Source organism: Cheilinus undulatus, linkage group 3 (genome assembly GCF_018320785.1).
Source record: "Cheilinus undulatus linkage group 3, ASM1832078v1, whole genome shotgun sequence".
Lineage (NCBI taxonomy): Eukaryota > Metazoa > Chordata > Actinopteri > Labriformes > Labridae > Cheilinus > Cheilinus undulatus.
The window spans coordinates 34646468-34665139 of record NC_054867.1 but is presented as its reverse complement, the minus strand read 5'-3'; the positions used below and the strand labels follow the sequence as shown (position 1 = coordinate 34665139).

The 18672-nt window shown below is 41.8% G+C and overlaps 1 protein-coding gene across 1 annotated transcript in view; it reads left to right on the top strand.

The window, feature by feature from the left end:
- Positions 1-2122: 2122 nt before the first annotated feature.
- skib (v-ski avian sarcoma viral oncogene homolog b) overlaps positions 2123-18672 on the top strand; it is a 49469-nt gene continuing 32919 nt past the window's right edge. Inside the window, exon 1 of the mRNA XM_041783981.1 lies at positions 2123-3372. Within this exon, the coding sequence (XP_041639915.1) occupies positions 2479-3372 (894 nt within the window). The 5' untranslated portion in view covers positions 2123-2478. The remainder of the gene's footprint in view (positions 3373-18672) is intronic.

Below are 18672 nucleotides of genomic sequence, written 5' to 3'. Positions count from 1 at the left end.
ATAGTGATTGTGATATATCAATATGTGAACTGTAACACACCTGGAGATATAAAATGAGATATTATTGGGTTTATAAAAAAAATATAAATATGTTTTTCTTGTCCACACAAACTCAAACTTGTTTTTGTCTGTAATAATGAGACAAAAATATTGACAAAGATGTTTTTCAAACGTAATCTGAGCTATTTTTCAGTTTACATTTTAACAACATTGAATTACTTCTGTGGTTATAATGGACAGTCTGTCAGGAATGATCTCTTTGAAAAATGCATTTTAGCAAAATAATTTTGTTATAAGACAATACCCTGTACATATGGTCCCCTCCTTAACCCTAATCCCACAAATTATTACTAGGTAACCATAAAAAGAAACATTTTAGATTTTTGTTTCAATCTCATATCTTGTTCTCAAACAAGATGGGTTTTTTTACATCCTAACCACATTGTCTATTGTTTTATATCAAATATTAACATCACTTTGTGATGAATTTTGTTCAGTTATTAAAAAGAACCCAAGGTCATTTGTGTTGTCTTTATTAGATTAGGACAACTGTTTGTATAAATATGTTGTATTAATACTCTAGATTCCTACATTTTGAGAAATTAAAGAAAACATCAGTCAGAAGTAGGCTGCATATGTTGTTCAGTGCACACTGGGTAATGACGTCAGATGATTGCATTGTTCTTCTCCCCATATCTAACCAGAGAGAGATTTAAGTGTGATAGACAATATGGAAGAAGTTAGAGTAATGAAGATTATAGGGAGCACAGCGTGAAAGATATGCAAAGAATTTGTAATCACTATTCACAGTGAGTTAACAACTGATAGCCATAGAGAGAGAGAGGTGGATGGATGGATAGAGATAGAAAGATATTTGTGTGCATGCGAGTGTAGGTATATGCATATATTCACATATATATGTATGTATACATCCATGTATATACATATTTACATATGCATATTTAGAATTGAGATGTATTTTAGAGTTGAAAGATAAATAAATATATGTGTGTGTGTATAAGTGTGAAAAAATAAATAAATACATCTTATTTATGTTTATATATATATATATTATGGTAGTGTATGAATGAATAAATATATATCTTTATTTATATATATATATTTTAATTTATTCATACATATATTTACATACATTATATAAATATATACATATACTGTACATGTAAATGAAATTATATATATATACACACACACACTCTATGTATGTATATTCACACACAAGACACTGGTGATAACATATCAATTTATCTCAATATGCAAGGTTCCCATAAAGTTTTTTTTAACCAACATCCTCTCGTCTTGATTGATAAAATTTTTAATTTTTTTTTTTCACTACAGTCACATACTAAAAATGTTACTTATACAAATATATTATCTATCTATTGTTTGGTGGGACATCGATTACGTCATGGTTCTACAACCAGGTTGGAATAAATAATGATTCTTATCATTTTGATTCAGTTTGACTGTAGTTTAGTCATATACATTTATTAATCTTATCTTAGGTGTGAAGTCTTCTCTCTTAGAGGTGGTTTAGGGATTCAGTTGTCAAATAATGAAGCTTCTTAGAAAAATATTTGAAACCTTAGCTAAAGGCAGTGAGATATGAAGTAGCAAATGTAAAATACATTAAGTGTAGTTTAAAATGTATTTGAGTACATTTTTGACCATTACTTGACTAGTTTTGAACCTCATCATCTTCCATTGCTGGTCCGTCCGGTTGACCTTCATTTTTTATGTGAAAATATCTGAGTTTTTTAAGTCATGTTTTTAAGTTTACATGTTCATCGAAGTTTTAAAGGAAAACAAAAGTTTATATTTACGAAGCTTACATAATTAAAGTTCTGAAGTTTATTTTTACATTTCCAATATCGTCTATATTTTCCTAAGCTCCACCCTTCCCACGGCTCAGAGGTTTTTTTTTTTTCTTTTTTTAATGTGCAGCTGCCATGTAGCAGAGGGAGGAACAGCTGTCTGAGGGAAGAGCCAGCCTGGGGAGTCAGTCACATTCCTGGCTGGGATTCAATGACTGAACCAGACACAAACAAACAGTGAGGGCGAGAGAGAGAGAGAGAGAGAGAGAGAGAGAGAGACTCACACATTGAGTGAGTGGGGAGACAGACTGAGAGTACGCCAGACGGAGCAGACGAGGCATATTTCGAGCGCGCATTAGGAGTGCGTAAAACCACAGGAGCGCTTTAGAACCCGGCGATTGTGCGTTGGATTATACGAGTTTTGAGTCCAGGAGTTGTCGACTTTAATTGTGTCTTCGTACAGGAACAAACCCGTGAATTCAGCAGCCTTCAGTTTTCTGAATGGACGCGCTGGGAAGCTTCTCCGGTGACATGGAAATGCGCGTTATTGAGCGTGTAGCCGGATGCTGAGGACGCCTGACTCGATAAGTCAATTCCAGCTTTCATTTTGAGTTCTGAAATCTCTTTTCTAACCGTCAACAACATGGAGGCCACGAGCTTTCAGCCCCATCCCGGACTTCAGCAAACTCTGAAGCAGTTCCATCTGAGTTCCATGCGCTCTCTCGGCGGACCGGCAGCTTTCTCCGCTCGGTGGCACCAGGACTCACTCTTCTGTAAAGATGGCAAATCCGCAGAGATGATGCTCACCCTGCCGGCTCAGACACCTCCAGTAATGTCCGGTCCACTTTTTATCCCGTCCGACCGATCAACAGAGAGGTGCGAGACGGTGCTGGAGCGGGAGCCCATCTCCTGCTTCGTTGTCGGCGGAGAGAAGCGGCTGTGCCTGCCTCAGATCCTCAACAGCGTCCTGAGAGATTTCTCCCTTCAGCAGATCAACTCGGTGTGCGATGACCTGCACATCTACTGCTCCAGGTGCACGGCGGACCAGCTGGAGATCCTCAAAGTGGTGGGCATCTTGCCCTTCTCGGCCCCGTCCTGCGGGCTGATCACTCAGACGGATGCTGAGCGCCTCTGTAATGCCCTCATCTACGGCGGTACGTACCCCCCTCACTGCAACAAGGAGTTGGGCTCCCTGGAGTTGGAGAGAACCGAGAAGAGCTTTAAAGTCTACCATGAATGTTTCGGCCGGTGTAAAGGCTTGTTTGTCCCGGAACTGTACTCTGGCCCGAGTGCCGCCTGCATCCAGTGCATGGACTGCAGACTCATGTTCCCCCCACATAAGTTTGTGGTCCACAGTCACAAGAGACTGGAAAACCGGACTGTCCACTGGGGTTTCGACTCTGCCAACTGGCGGGCTTATGTGCTCTTAGACCCGGACTACACTGGGAAAGAGGAGAAGAGTCATCTGGAGCAGCTGCTTAAAGAGTTAAAAGGAAAATATGACCTGACGGGCAAGCGGGCCAGTATATCCTGCAGAGTAAGTCTGGTCTCACCCTCTTTATAAAACCCTATCTTATTGTCTGTGCACTGTTGTGTTTGTGGATATTTCAACAGCCCCAGGCCTTCTCCAGCATCAGCATCCATTAACATTCATATTGAGATGACTTCCTTCTCATTAGGCCCACTTTTGATTGATTGGTTGCATCTTTTCCTAGTGTGCCACACTTACTAATGATCTCCAACTGAGTTAGTATGCAAATCACATGTCAAATCACATCTTCATGTGTCTCTCCTCTGCACTTTGAAACACCTCCATGACACCTCGCTCACCTCAAATGTCTGACAGAGGTGACAGTGAAGCCTCTAACTATCAGCTGACACCCCTGAGCATCCCCCGTATCTGCTAAATCTCCCCTCTCAGCCCCCCTGGGTTACCCAAGGGCATCTGCATTATGATAAATGGAGCCCCGATGATATATTTTATTAGTGTGAGGGGGGCAGGGGAGCCTATTATGGTGCCACAAGGTGGGGAAGGGGATAAGAGTTTAATGAGGTTTGGGATATGGAAATGTATGTGTGTGTGTGTGTGTGTGTGGCTCGATAGGATGAGATATGAGTGGGTGTGTGTTTGTGTGTGTCGCCGTCCAGGCTCCTCACATGGGTCAGAGATGTTTAGTATGGACAAAGGGCCAGGAGATGAGGTGACTGTTCCTCCGTCACAGAGCAGCTGTTGTGTGGGACTCTGCTAATGAGTGGACATCTCTGTGTGCATCACTATGGTGCTGCTCCAGGCTGAGCGGGAGCCAGGAAATGTCTCATAGGGAACCCTCAGGATACTCTCTAGAGATGTTTAAATACCATTTCATTTCCAGCACTGATACTGATACCTGGTCTGATACCAAATATGTATCTGATACCAGTGGAAGAGATGAGAATAACATGCATTTATACTGTTATATGATATGACGCTATCATTTGTGTCCCCTGACTCAAAGAATGAATGAAAGACAAATTTATTTTAATACTAGTTTCCTAAATCAGTCAAAACTTAGAGAGAGGATATCAAAAAATATTTGAAGACTACAGGTAAGCTCATTGTTTTATACTCTGAGCGTAAAAACACTCAAGAATGAAAAAACAGTGGTTAAGGCATTAAGGTCAAACTAAAATCAAACCATTGTGTCAGTCTGATTGAAAACACGCATTAAATTATATGTTAACATGTCAGTCTGACTGAAATCCTTAATCTGATCTCTCAAAGTCAGACAAACACACCCGGTAACTGACAGATACTAGTTTTTCATGCCAATTTTAGCAGTTTATGACACTGATAACCAACACATGGAACCGATATACATTTGTTATGACAAAAAAAATGTCCTCAATGTGGCAAAAGTAAAACTACATGATGAAAAAATTAAGGAAATTCAATAATTTAGCCCTATCTTTATCTGCATGAGAAATGGTACGAAGAAACAGTAGAAGCAGGAAAACAGGAAGTGATAGCTATTGTACGCTTACTATCAGTCACTTTTTAATAAATTAATTTGACCTATTTTCTGTAAAATATAACGCTGATTGGCCAAATGCCAAATATCTGCCTTAATTATTGGCCTCAGTCAGACCATACTGGACTTGTGTGAGTGCACAGCATCACGCTGAGCTTTGACTAGCATAAATGCTAAGTGTAGCAGGTAAATATCACCGTATTTACTCAGAGGTATGGCATTCATCTTATTCTATCAAAAGTAGAGCATAGAGTGTGTACAAAATTTACAGAGCTGTAAAATTTATCTGTTTTTTCACTATTCAGCATACAACCAGTTAGCCGCTTGCTAGCTTGTCAGCAAGGCCAACAGGAAGAGGGTCTGCAGCAGCTAGCTAAAAGCCACCTAGCATAGCGGAGTCTGACCTACTTCTGTCTTTCTGTCAGTGCATTTATTCTGGAAGAAGGACAGTAGACAAGTCAAAAGTCAAGTAAAATGGTCTAACCAAGCTACTTTAACTCAACTTCGCCATGCATGCATGTAACTGTAAAAACGCACCTTTTCACCAAAAATTTAGGCTAACCATTCACACGCTCCGGACAGATTTTTTTTCTCCGAAATCACTCCCTATTCACTGTAGTGTACTAGTGAACAAGCTATTTTATAGTGGTGTCTAAATTCTGACTGAGAAATGTTATACACTATGTAGAGCACTCATTATCTCCCACAATGCATTGGGAAAAGTCACTAGCCCAGCAACATTTACCATCATGCACTGCGGTTCAAATCTTCACCGAGCAGGATGTGACGAGTGACTGCTCTCATGTAGTCGAGTGGAGCGCAGAAACAGAGAGAAGTTCATTTTTGGGGTCTATTTTTATTGTTAAACAGAATGTGTAGTCTGAAGGTTCTAAACAAAGTCATGTTTTTACCCTGTGATAATTACGGATGTGACCATCAGCTATATGCACAAGCAAATTTTACTGCATGAAAATATGTATGGTTATTTACCACAAAGGTTACAAACCCGAAAATACTTGTGAAAATACGAGCCGCCATCGCTAAACGTGATGACGTCATTGTCTGCTGCTGGAGTAGTTTGTATTTTTGGCGGTTGAGTCCACTAAACTGTCCACTATATGAAGCTCACTATAGTGACTGGGGAGTGGAGAATGAGCGAGTGGTTTCAGAAACAGCCATAGAACTTTTTTTGACGTAGCTTGGAGTGTGTTTATCACCTTAAATTTACTGTAGATTTTGTTTTGGTGAGGAGGAGACCTTCGTGAAACATCTGGGCGCCTTAATTAGCCTTTGCATACTGTGCAAGCTAAGCTAACATAAGTGGCAGCTGGGTTTTCAGCCTCTCGTACCTGTGATATGTGCCGAAATGACACAGAAACAAAAGTCTCACAAAAGCCTTTCACGTTAAAAACTACTCTCTATGTCACTCTGGGGGAGGTTTTTAGGGGCTGCCGCTAACGTCAGCATAGCTTGTTTGTGGGCACAGTTTGTTTTAGCCCAGCGATGGGCTAAATCTGTCAAATCAAGCGCTGTTAAGATCAATTTATTCTCTATTAGCATTAGCTTATTAGTGTTTGCTATAAATGACCACAAATCAGTTTTTTTCTCTGTTCTGATATAAAAGTTCCCATCACACTTCTATGACAGCAACATATGTACAGGCTATTGTCATAGAAAAATTATTTCCAATGAGAGTTTGACTTCATTTTTGGTGGTGGTATTACAGCATCACCTTAATGTATATTGGCAGATACTTGATACTTGTTTTTGTCAATATTGGAGGCTTTTTTGATATTTACATTGATTATAATGAACTCCAGCACTCTCTATTAAGGAAATTACTTGTCATTTTTTGTTTCATTCTTATTAATTGTTCTGAAAAAGGATTCAACATTGGACAGATAGATATTTAATAGTCATCACATGTAAAAAACAATGAAATTAAGAATGGTAAATCCACTCCACAGCATTATTATAGAGTGTAAATGCACCCATACACATACCTAGGTTCATATGTGTGCAACAACATATAATCGTTACAATCATGGAAATTATTTGTCTTTAAAAGTGAAAAATAAATATATATCTGGATAATGATGTATAATCAAGGTTTACTTAATAAGTTGCACAGTTGTAGAACAGCATGCAGGCTGATTTTTTCCCTCAAATTTAACTCAAACTCCCAACAAAATCTTCATACAAGTCCATAAATATTGTCTTTTCTTGCACCTGTGGCTTATTTCTTCCGAATTGCAGCCAGCAGCTCTTGATGTATCACCTGTGAGTTATATATTTCCTCAAAGTGTTGAGTCCTGCTCAGGCCGACAGTCTCTCCGTGTGTCTATGTGTGTGTGAGCATCATGGAGGCAGCGTGGCAGAGGGGGGCAGTGCGTGTTGTGCTGTGGTTCACTGTCAGTCGTGTCCCAGTTAGCAGACAGGCCGGGTCCTCGGGGAGCTGCACACCAGCGCTCTCCCCATACATCAGGCTGACAGGCCAAGCTGCTGAAAGGCCGGCCGGACAGACGGGGGGCTCACAGGCCCGGGCTGGCTGTGCATCAGCTTACCCGTGAAACAAAAACTCAATGTTATCATCTCGCCTCAGCCTCCCTGTGATGTCAGAGTGTTTTATTGATAAGAGAGTTACCTACTCTGCCTGGATCAACTGTCAAGACTCCCACCTCAGACTCAAAACATGGCGGGGGACACTGCTGGGAAGATGCTGATGTGTTTTAGGGAAAAGTGTAGCAAGGTTGTCAAAGTTTGGGATATTTTTTGGTACCATATGTTTCAAAAGGACACAGTCTCTGTTATTTTACTTTGGCACATTGGCTATGTCCAAGAATTGGCTGCAATTTTTGATGAATGAAAATATGAAATCACGCAACACTAGGTACCTCAGACTTCTGTTCTTGTTGCCATTCTATCAAAAAGAAACCATAATGTTTATTTTTTATTATTATCGTAGTTTAAAGATATGAAATCATGAATACCCTTGCAATTGTCAAAGACAATTTGATTTATTTGTACGCTGTGAAAAAAAGAAAGTGAAACACAGGCAGTCATTTCTGAACTGCAGCCCCCTCACAAAAGCAGAAGCCGGATCAGAGGAGGGATTGGTGCCTGTGAACCATTGTGTCTGTTTTGCATCAAATCCAGCATTTGGTCATTTAGCTGTGTGCCTAATGTGCAGATGAGGGCAGATTGCAGAGAGGAGGCTGCAGACTCTATTCAGGAGACGCAGGCTGTGTGAGCCAGGCCTTGACATGTGTTGTCAAAGGGCTGAGACCCCTGACCTTTCTCCAAAGACACTGACCCGGCCTTCCCCCATTCTTTCTACGCCATCCAATCACACGGCCTTGTGTCCAGTCCACTGGCCAGATGGCTGTCTGATAAAGGACCGTGGTATATACAGTGAGCAGATAACACACATCACCCTCTCGCTGCAGTCTGATTTCACTAAAACATCAACATTTTTATGCTTACTCTTTTTATATTCTTGCTGCTTATTCTGCTGACGCAGGAGCAAAAAATGTAAATTTCAAGGAAACTTGAATTTTCACGACTTGCTCCTTTGTGTTGAACCTAGCGTGTAATAATTCAAATGTTAACTTTTCTGATGATTAGCATGAAAATCTTCAGGAAAGAGGATTTGAATTGCAAAACTTTTTTCTCCTTCAAAGTCAAATACTTTTGAGTATTAACTGTAAAGAAAAGAAGTGAGGGCAATGTGTTCAATCATCTGACTGAGCGGAGAGTAAACTGGGGGGTCTGGAGAGATGTGTAGACCCTTCTTAATGGGATGGATATTAAAGCCAGTCAACTGAGGCCAATTTATGCCATTTCTCATCCCATTGTTCTCCTCACTGGATGAAATTAACTCCAAACCTGGAGCAAACTAATCAAGTGTGTGTCAGAGGGTAGAGGGTTGTGTGTTTAAAGCCATCAGCTGTTAATAAAAATGGATGGATGAACAGGAAATACCTCCTTCTTTATGAGGTAACTGTATGTTAGTCTGCTCTTGTATGTGGGCTACTTTAAGCAGAGCAAGTATACTGGTGTGTTTGCATGTAAACAGGCGAGTGTAATGACTGGATCAGCTGTGTGGACCAGATTAAAATGAGCTCTCTGCCGGCTCATTTCCATTCCCATCTGTCTGCTGACCTCTGGGAAGCCCTGAAAGCTGACATGGTGCATCTCTTTGCTCCATGATGGGCCTGTCTGTACAGTGTTGACCCACTCAGATAAGACCCAAACCACCCAGATACACAGAGTTCTTAATCCTGGTGCCACAAATGCATGTTTGTGGTAGTGTAAAGTTTGCTCTTCTTACATATTCTCCCTTAGTCTTTTGAGACCAGTCATCTGTCTCGCACACCCCCACTCTGCCACAAACTCCCAACTGACCACGCCAAATCCCCTCCTCCCCCCCAAAGACCATCACCCCGTCTTTGCAGAGACTGCTGTCCACGGTGTTGTTGCCAAAGCAGGGCCGCCGTGTCAAGGCAAAGGGGTCTCAGAAGCTCCCAGGGGTTGTGGCCTCTATTCTGGCAGGAGTGACCCCATGTTAAAAGGGTGTCAGCTGGGGTTCTGTCATGGGTGATGTGTGCTAAAGACCCGCCGCCTCCTTTGTTTGAGTGCCGGCCTTTCAGAGGCTGTGAAGTGCAGCCATTCCTCTTTGTTAGGGCCGTGTTTCTTTAGGTGCTGTGTGGATAGGTCTGTAACCTCCAGCCTCTGGCAGGGTGGGAAATCTTTGCTCGTGGGTTTGCCATGTCACTGGTTTCCTGGTTTTGTGCTGGAAGACAGATCGAAAGCCGCAGCGGTGTCAGCATGTCTGATAGAGACAGAGGGTGAGGAGGTGATTATTTTTTATTGACCCTCAGTGGACTCATTTCGCAATTATATGATCTTATCATAAAAATACTCTCACAAACAGCTGCTGCTCTATGCAATAGCTTCTGAACAAGTCATTACAATAGAGGAAGTAGCTTCTGATTATTTTTCAGGAGTTAAGCCTTGCATTTAAAAAAATCAATGATTAACTTGAATGTCAGTTTTTTATGAAAAGACAGTAAATCTTCCAAACAATACCATCAAATGTCCTTGTAAGTATTTCAGACAGGACCACTTTGTTGAGAAACACACATAATTTGCAGTTATAAATAGTTTTCTTTACCAGCAGTATTAGTTTGCACAGATTGCTGTTTTTAATATTTGGCTGTGTGGCTTTTCTGGGATCCTCCTGCTCTTCCATGAGCCTACATGGAAAGCATCTAACAGGAACAGCACACATTTCTACCTCTCCTGTGCCTACAAGAAAAGCCTGAGGCAGGGAAAGAAGCAGCGATAAGCCCGGCAGAGCTGGCATCAAGGAGAACAGAATGACACTGACCAAGTCAGAAGCAGGATAAAGGAAGAGCTTGGGTGGAGGAGGGTTGCAAAAAGCAGCTTGCTGATGGAGCAGCAAAGCTTACCCATGCCAGAGCAGTTTGAATGGCAGCATGGGTGTGATTGGCAAATGGCATACTTAGAGTGAATCAGCTGTCCATAAGCTGATGAGGGCTTGTTTACTCTGTGGCCTGTCTGAGCTAACACTATATGCTCAATATTTTGATTACTATACACTGCTTGAATATTTCACTACTTTTGGGACACAAAAGTAACTGTTGGCATAGTCATAAACCGCTAAAAACGTGACCTTTTTGGTATTGTTTCTCTTTATAGAAACATATTTTTGCCCTTATTGTTACTGTACCAAAGTTCCACCAACATTCATAGCTACTCCCCAGGAATAAAGTAGATTAACAGATCTAATGGTTGAACTATTTTCTGTTCAAGAGTTGTAATACAACAGTGTAAAAAAACACGCCATTACAACTCAAAGTCCTGTCAAAGACTTCTCAGTCTTCTGTAAAAGAAATTGTAAAGTAATAATAAATTACCTAGAAGTACAACAAGACACATACATGAAGTGTAAAGTATCTGATTTAATTAAGAGGAATATTTCTTCTACAGCACCCAGGTACTGTAGAGGGGAAACAGTCAACTAAACATTTTTTCTCTAGCTGTATCAATCAGCTGTTCCCCACTGCCAGTTTAAAAAAGAAGACAAAAGCTGCAGTTCTCCCAGTGTCCACTTGGTGCTGACTCCAAAAGACCCAGAAGTCCCATTGATACCCATATTAAAAGATCCATGTTTACAGCTGGATTAAATCTGTTCATGGCCTAGTTCAATGATTGAATTTGAGCTCAAAAGCTCAATTCAGTCAGGACCACTTTGTAAAGAAAAACATACAGTATGTTTTAAGGTTACACATACTTTTATTCATTGGCATTTTTACTTTGCACTTATTACAACAGGACTACAAAATACATACATGATGAGTAAAGACTGTCCTTGTGCCAGGAAAAGGCCTTTGCAATACTGTAATTTCATAGTGAAAGAGAAAACATGGCCAATAGCATATTTCTTGATAAATGAAATAGTTTCAGCCCTGTTCTATATGATTTTTGTTGCTTTGAAAATTTATTTCCTAAAATATTTCAGATAAAAGTCATTCAATATGTTTATTTATAGCTCAGTTGTGTGTATCAAATGAGTTTAAATAACTATAATACCAAAACTAAGTTTATTCATACAAAAATATTAAACAGTGACAACATAAACCTACCCTATGATAGAGCAGGACTGTCAGACCAGACTCATGTCGACCGCCCTCGACTGAAGCTGAGCTGGGGTTGGAAAGGACTAGAGGTAGGGGTAGGGGTGGAGAAAAGCAGGAGGAGGAGAGGGACAAGAGAAACAACAAAACAACAAATGAAAGACGCATTTATGGCGGTTGTAGCCATATACCCATCTACCATTTTGTAGTAAATTGCAATAACGTTATTGATGATGGTGGCAGTATGTGAAAAATGAGCAGTAACAGCTTTGATGAACAGAAAACATAAAACAGAACAATGCAGTATAAGCATTAGTAGTGTAGGAGCCATAATGTAGTATGTGTGTATGTGTCACATGGTGCTTGGGTTGCTGTGGTAACGCACGGGAGCTTGGGTCACGTGATGTATGTGGTGAATGCCGGTTACTACTTAGAGGCGTGCTTACCTGCAGTCAGGAGGAGAGAGGGGAGCGGGGTAGCCGTAATTTTTGTTGACCGCTTCGCTTTGCCTTTTGTTGCTACTGTGTACTCGAATCCGTCCAGTGTGTAACCGTGAAAGCCGCTGTTTCATTAAAAACACCTAAAGTGCATTCAGAGCCTCAGTGTGCTTCTCTTGACAAGCCGGCGGTGCGTCAGACAAATACAGGACCCACACCTTTCCTTTCAAGCACAAGGCTGGTTTTTGGAGTTGCTACAAGTGGCAAGGATGGTATGGAGATTTTGCCAGTCTTTTTTTTAGAGAAAAAAATGGTCTAACATAATATAAACAGACTGTTAAACTGACCAGAATGACCAAATTTAGTCTCATGAGTTGAAATATCAATGCTCTGCCAATAAAGTCTACTTTTTATCTCTGCTCTATTTCTGATCATCTCATATGGACACTTGAGCTCTGTCCATCTGTAACTTCGATGACACAGCACAGTGCTAACGTGTGAAAGACTTCTTGTGTAACTGGTGTAGAGAGCGAGGAAGATGATGAGTGTTGATCAGTGATGATGGTGATGTTGATGGGATGAGGGGAGGAGATGAGCGCCGGCTGTGACTGCAGTCAGTCGGTCTGTCTGTGGCAGAACAGATGCCTGTATGGGGTTTGTGTTATTCCACAATCATCATCAATTCCTCCTCGATCACCTCCTGATTTCCAGCCCTGTGATTAAGAGTCAAGCCCATCTGGTGCAGAGACAGGAAATCCTGGAGTCTGCATCTGCTGCTGGCTGAGCTATACTAAGCTGCTGCAGCCAGGAAGGGAGGGAGAAGGGGGGGTTTAAACTCTGATAATCCTGCATAACCCCTGGAATGCCGAGACCAGGGCGTACATTAAAACGTCATCTCTTCTGGACACCATTTTCAAGAACTCCTTCTCCTTCTTCTCAAAGCAGTTTATAACCAGTCTCGGGGGAATTTTGTAATTAGAGCATGAATTAGATACACAGCAGAGAGCATGTTGCACTGCACAAACCAAATCACAAGCTTTTCTGATGAGACTAGAGACATTTGCAGCATATATCCCCTAAATATTCTCCCTGTCTCTCTCTCCTTAATGACCTTCAGCTCTCAAAGCTACAAAACTGTTAGACCACATTGGCGACGTGCTAATGGAGCTCCAGCCAGAGCAGAAGCAGGCCCTGCTGGTGCCATATGACAAATCGGCATGCTCTCTCGCCTACAATCCGCCCACCGACCACCTCCAAAGCTATCATAAGGATTAGCTCACGCGGCTAAACCAAACAGACTGCTCGGTGTTCAGACGGCGCTTGGGCCAAATCTCATTCGTGCCTCCTGTTTCAATGGCTAGCAGATCACAATCCAGGGCCGCCGTCGGTTCACTTTGCAACTGGTGAGGTGCCAAGTTGCTGCACAGAACAGGAGAATGCAGGGGAAAAGGAGCACGAATGTTTTAGGGAGTTACAGGAATGCTTTGCCTTTTGGGATATGCATAATTAAAAATTGGGATTATGGTTTAGATTAATTCTCTGCTGGGATCAGGAGACGATGAAACGGAGGAGGCACAGAGGGCTGTGAATGTAGTTTTCAGCTCAATTTTGGAGGAGTAGTTTTCATCACAGACCTGTTTTATGTCTGATTTTGCGTGTGGGAAGGCGTGTTCCTCCACATTCGGAGGCCTCGGTCAGACTCCACGCACTCTCAGAGAAGACTCATCCTCTGTTGGAGTCTGCTCCGTAAGCTTGTGATTGGAGGGCGGCTGTGGTTGCTAAGCAGAGCTGCTCTTCCTGTGCTAAATAAGAACTTCGTGCTCTCTGGCTGGTGGGCTCAAAGAAGCGCGCCAGAACACACACACAGACTCACAGACACGTACGCACAGACTTCACAGTGCAAAGACCTCTTACAGTACAGAGACCTCACCCTCCTCCATGTGCTGCCCATCCTCTCTCAGTGTGACCTACGCACTGGGACTCCATAAGTTTCTCATCGAGACCTCTTCGTCTCCTGGTCCGACACCTCCCTCCACCCAGCCATCAACATTCATCTCCTCCGTTTGTCGCCTCCTCGACCCTGAAGAACGCACATTCATGTAGAGACGCACACACGTAGGCACACACAGACACAGGCTCTCCTCCGCTGAGATCTCCTACTGTACTCCCCCTCACACTGCATTATACTTAGATCTCCACCTCCACTGTAGAGAGCATACACTCTATCAGACTGTATTCAGACTGGCCTACATATGCAGCACATGTACCAGAGTAATGCTGCAGGGCTCAGGGTCTAACTTGATAGATAGATAGATAGATAGATAGATAGATAGATAGATAGATAGATAGATAGATAGATAGATAGACCCTATTGTCAGATACTTTTGTCAGAATGACCTCATAACTATCCCCTATCCTTTCTCAAAAGATTACTAAATGAACAGATGAGTGGAATTCACATTATGCTCTTACCAAGCTTAAAATTGCATCCAATTTGATCTAAGAGGAATATTTCTTCTACAGCATGCAGGTATTGAAGGGCTCTGGAACATAAAACCAGTCAGATATTTTCTGATACAATTTTTTCCCTTGCAGTATCAATTAGGTTGTTCCCCAATGCCGGTTTTAAAAAATCTGCAGTTCCAGAAGTGTCCACTTGGGGCTGGCTCCAAAAGTCTCACAAGTCCCATCAACACCCATATTACAATGCCCATGTTTACATCGGGTTTAAATATATTTACATTCTGGTTCAAAAATCAAATTTGATCTCAGAAGCTTATTTCAATCAGGACCACTTTGTAAAGAAACATGCATGGTTTGGGGGAATGAATATGAATGAATATGAATTTGAACATTTTCTTTTTCAGCAGGTTTATGTTGCACTCATTAGTGTTATTTATATTTGACGGTGTGGCTGTTCTAAGATGCCCCTGCTCTTCAAACAGGAGCAGCACACATTCCTGCCTTTCCTATGCCTACAAGGAAAGCCTGAGTTAGGCATAGCAGCAGCAAAAAAATACAAGAGCGGAGCAGGAATCAATGACAACAAAATTACACTGATTAGGTCAGAAGCAAAATAAAGGAGGAGCTGGGGTGGAGGACGGTTGCAGAGGTAGCAGCAAAGCATAGCCAAACTAAAGCAGTTTAAATATGGCAACATGGGTGTAATTAGCAAATGGCATATTTAGACTGAATCAGCTGGCCGTAAGCTGATGAGGGCTTGCGTGAGATCAGCTGATCTCAATTATATGACAGTGCTTGACTCTGGCATGCCTAAACTAATGCTATATGCTGGATATTTTGGTTACTATACACTTCATAGGCTAGATTTTTTTTCAATTACTCATGCATTATTATTTCAAGGTTAAGAGTGGTATAGTATTAGGTCATGGCGGATCAAACTAACGAGTGGGTGATTGAAAGTGTTTGACAGGGAACTTAAATCCTTCTTCAGTTCTATCTCTTTGCCTGTGGCTAGCTTAACCACAAGCTAGGTTTAGTTAGCATTTCCAATATGGTGAATATTGTCCTTCGGCTTCATGAACTTGCCATTTTAACCCATTCTCTTTTTATATTATTTTAGATATAGATAAGTTTTGAATTGAAAGACTGGGATTTTGATACCTTCAGCAGACTCAAGGTCTAACTGGTAACCAAGTTCTCTCTCTGATATTAATCTGGAAAGCAAGACCAATTTGTGAAAATGTTAGCCATGTGCGAAAAAAACAAAAAATGCTAACATATTATTAGCTTTGATTAATATTACACTTGTTGACTGTACTACTCTGTTTTTTTGTTCTGTCACATTTTTCCAATATCATATATATATACAGTGCTTAACAAATTTATTAGACAACCACCCAAATTAAGGTTTATGCCACAGCTGCCCTGAGTTAACAGCATTGGTAATTACCAAAATCATTTTTTATGTTTCTGCAATGGTTAATACACCAAAAAAATGAAAGCTCAATGAAAATGAAAGAGTCCGCATTAAAGCACTTCATGATGCTGGATGGTCTCTGAGACAAATATGACAGATGGTCTAATAAATTTGTTAAGCACTGTATATGAGTACTTGACTACATAGCAGCAGCTCATTCGTCATTTTAGGCAACAATCTTAGACTGAAATCTATTAGCCTCAAAAAATCAAACTGGTTTATGTTATTATTTCACAAAAATAAACAGAAATGGTTTAGTCAAACCAGCCAATTTCAGTTGAAAACATTTTGGAACACCCTAAGTTTTACAGGTAGGTTTACTGGTTATGAGAGGGTGGATCAGCCTGTAAAACCAAATATTGCCCTTTCTCCTGCATCAGGAGATCCTCCTTCTCCAAACCTGTTTTGATTTTTCTTAGCTTGGTTTTTCAGGGGTCAGATCTTTGCCTTGTATAGCAGAACAATCATTCAGTGTTGGTGAAAAGCAGCAGGACCCTGTGTGCTCCTCAGAGCAGCTCGACATGCTTTCTTGCGGAGACAGAGCAATGCAGCATTGTCAGCAGGCACCCGTATCAAATGAATTCAGCACAGCTGTCCTAGCAGACTCTATTGCAGTGACAGGGGGGAAAGTTATTTATTCAAAATTACAGTCACTGCAGGATCCGTCATGGTCACTCTGCCTCAGCATCATGGTCAGGTGGATGTTTTTGCCTCTCTGACCTTGTTAGTGTTGTTTATGACCTCATATAAAGCAGAATAAACTTTATCTTAGCATAAGTTTGCCTTCTCTAAGTGTTGCCCTCCTGCCCCACCTCCCACTGCTCTGTCTGCATCAGTACAGCCCCATCTACATTTGTAGGGACAGGCGTACAGATGGGCTACAGTTGCTCACATGCTGAGGACACATCTCCCTTCTCCCTCTTACTCCCCCTTTTTTGCAGGTGTCTAATAGTTGCAGGGTCACCCCGCACTGTGCTCTATGCCGACTGCCCAGCAGGGCCGCCCACCTCCTCTGCACTTGTGGCGTTGACAAGCGTCTGGCTTTATTTCCAGCCAGCCGACGAGCGCAGACACAGACAGCCATGTCCTGAAATAGAGCAGGCCCACCCTTTATCCCATAATGAGGGGACTAATATAAGCTCTGTGTCTTAAGAAGTGTATGACCGGAGTTTGTCCACACACATCATCCTAAAAAACGCCAAGCTGCTTTTCAGATTATCATCATAAACTGAGTAATCACCTCTCCTTTTGGCACCAACAGCTTAATCTGCTGCACAGGAGTGTGTGTTTAAGTGCAAGGTTGTGTGACCTTTGATGATCTGACAAGGTCCCTTGCTGGAGAGTAAAATATGAAGATTGCATGACAGAATCATAGGAGGAAATATGGGGATATCACAAAACAAACCTTGGAGGCCACGAATCCACGTGTGACCTTGTGACAGTGGAGAGTGTAAAATCAAATGCAGAGATGATGGTTGGGTCGGGGCATCTGCCCCATATGGAATGTATGAATTATTCCAGAGGTAATAGCGGTGCATTGTTGGTGCACTCATCTTCCACAAAGACGCCCATCTCTGAATGTCCATATTTAATTCAGCCTTTTCAGCTGCAGAACTGTACACGCTGCTGATATAATGAGTCCCTCCAAAAAGATTAGTCGCCCTATCATCATCGCAGCTCCCTAATTTCTCTGCCTTTGTTGTTGTGCAGGCTGTACTAAATGGGATAAAGGGGCTTGGCCGGACACGGTGGGAGGAAGTGGCTTTTGTGTTGCTAGCAGGTGCACTGGAATGACAGTTTTTTGGGGGACGTACACGTACACGCACGTATATACATGTGTTTGGAGGGTCCGCACTCCCAGAGCGCTGTTTGAGATACAGCAGGAACCTCTGGAGCTCGACTTGAACCCTCAATCACAGGGTTCCTCAGGGGTTTGCAGTAAATTCTTCAGGCGAATGGTTTTCTCTCCCCTTCCTCCTTCTCCTCTTTCTCCCTCTCTTTTTTTTTTTTCCTGCTCACATCTGGTGAACAGCACTAGCACCCCTGTCATCTTTTACTGCGTTGAGGTCATTTCCACCCTATCGGTAAAGTGGAAACATATGATGTGCAGGGTTCGGCCTTAATGGGGTGGGGCTGGCATGGACCAGCACTGACACAGCTTTACAACCAAGAGCTGCCAAAACAGCCTCACTGAGGAATGCCTCCGATCACAAAATTAAAGACATTTGGGCGAAATTATGCTAGAATACATATATTTACCTCTCAGATACATACCTACTATAATTAGTCACTGTTTAAGTCATGCAGCATGTTTCACGATAATGCATGGCTTTAGATCTTTCTGGTGCAGAAAAGCAGATCTGAACTTGTCATTCATGATGCTTTGAAACCACAGAAACAATGAGAGAGCATTGTTTGGGCTTATGGAAGGATATAATAAATACCAAAGCTGGAAAGACATGCTTCTCCTTTTTAAAATAATCCACCTCTGTTTCAACTCTTTTTTCTGGTAAATTCCCCCCTACACACTACAGCTGTCAAAATGTTGATACTTCAAAACGTTTTCAATATCACATTTTAAAAAAGGCGATCCAGTCTCAGTTGTTTCAGTAATTGGTTGTATGAAGAAGTATAGAAGCTTTTAAAAAACTGCTATTTCCTGAGACACATGCATCGGAGAGGAATGGATCCATTTGAAATGGCAGGCATACTCCAGCACGCAAATGGGAGAGGGGTCTGGCTGCAGACTCACAAGAGCCCCCTCTCTCAAACTGTCACTGTGAGACACCTCAT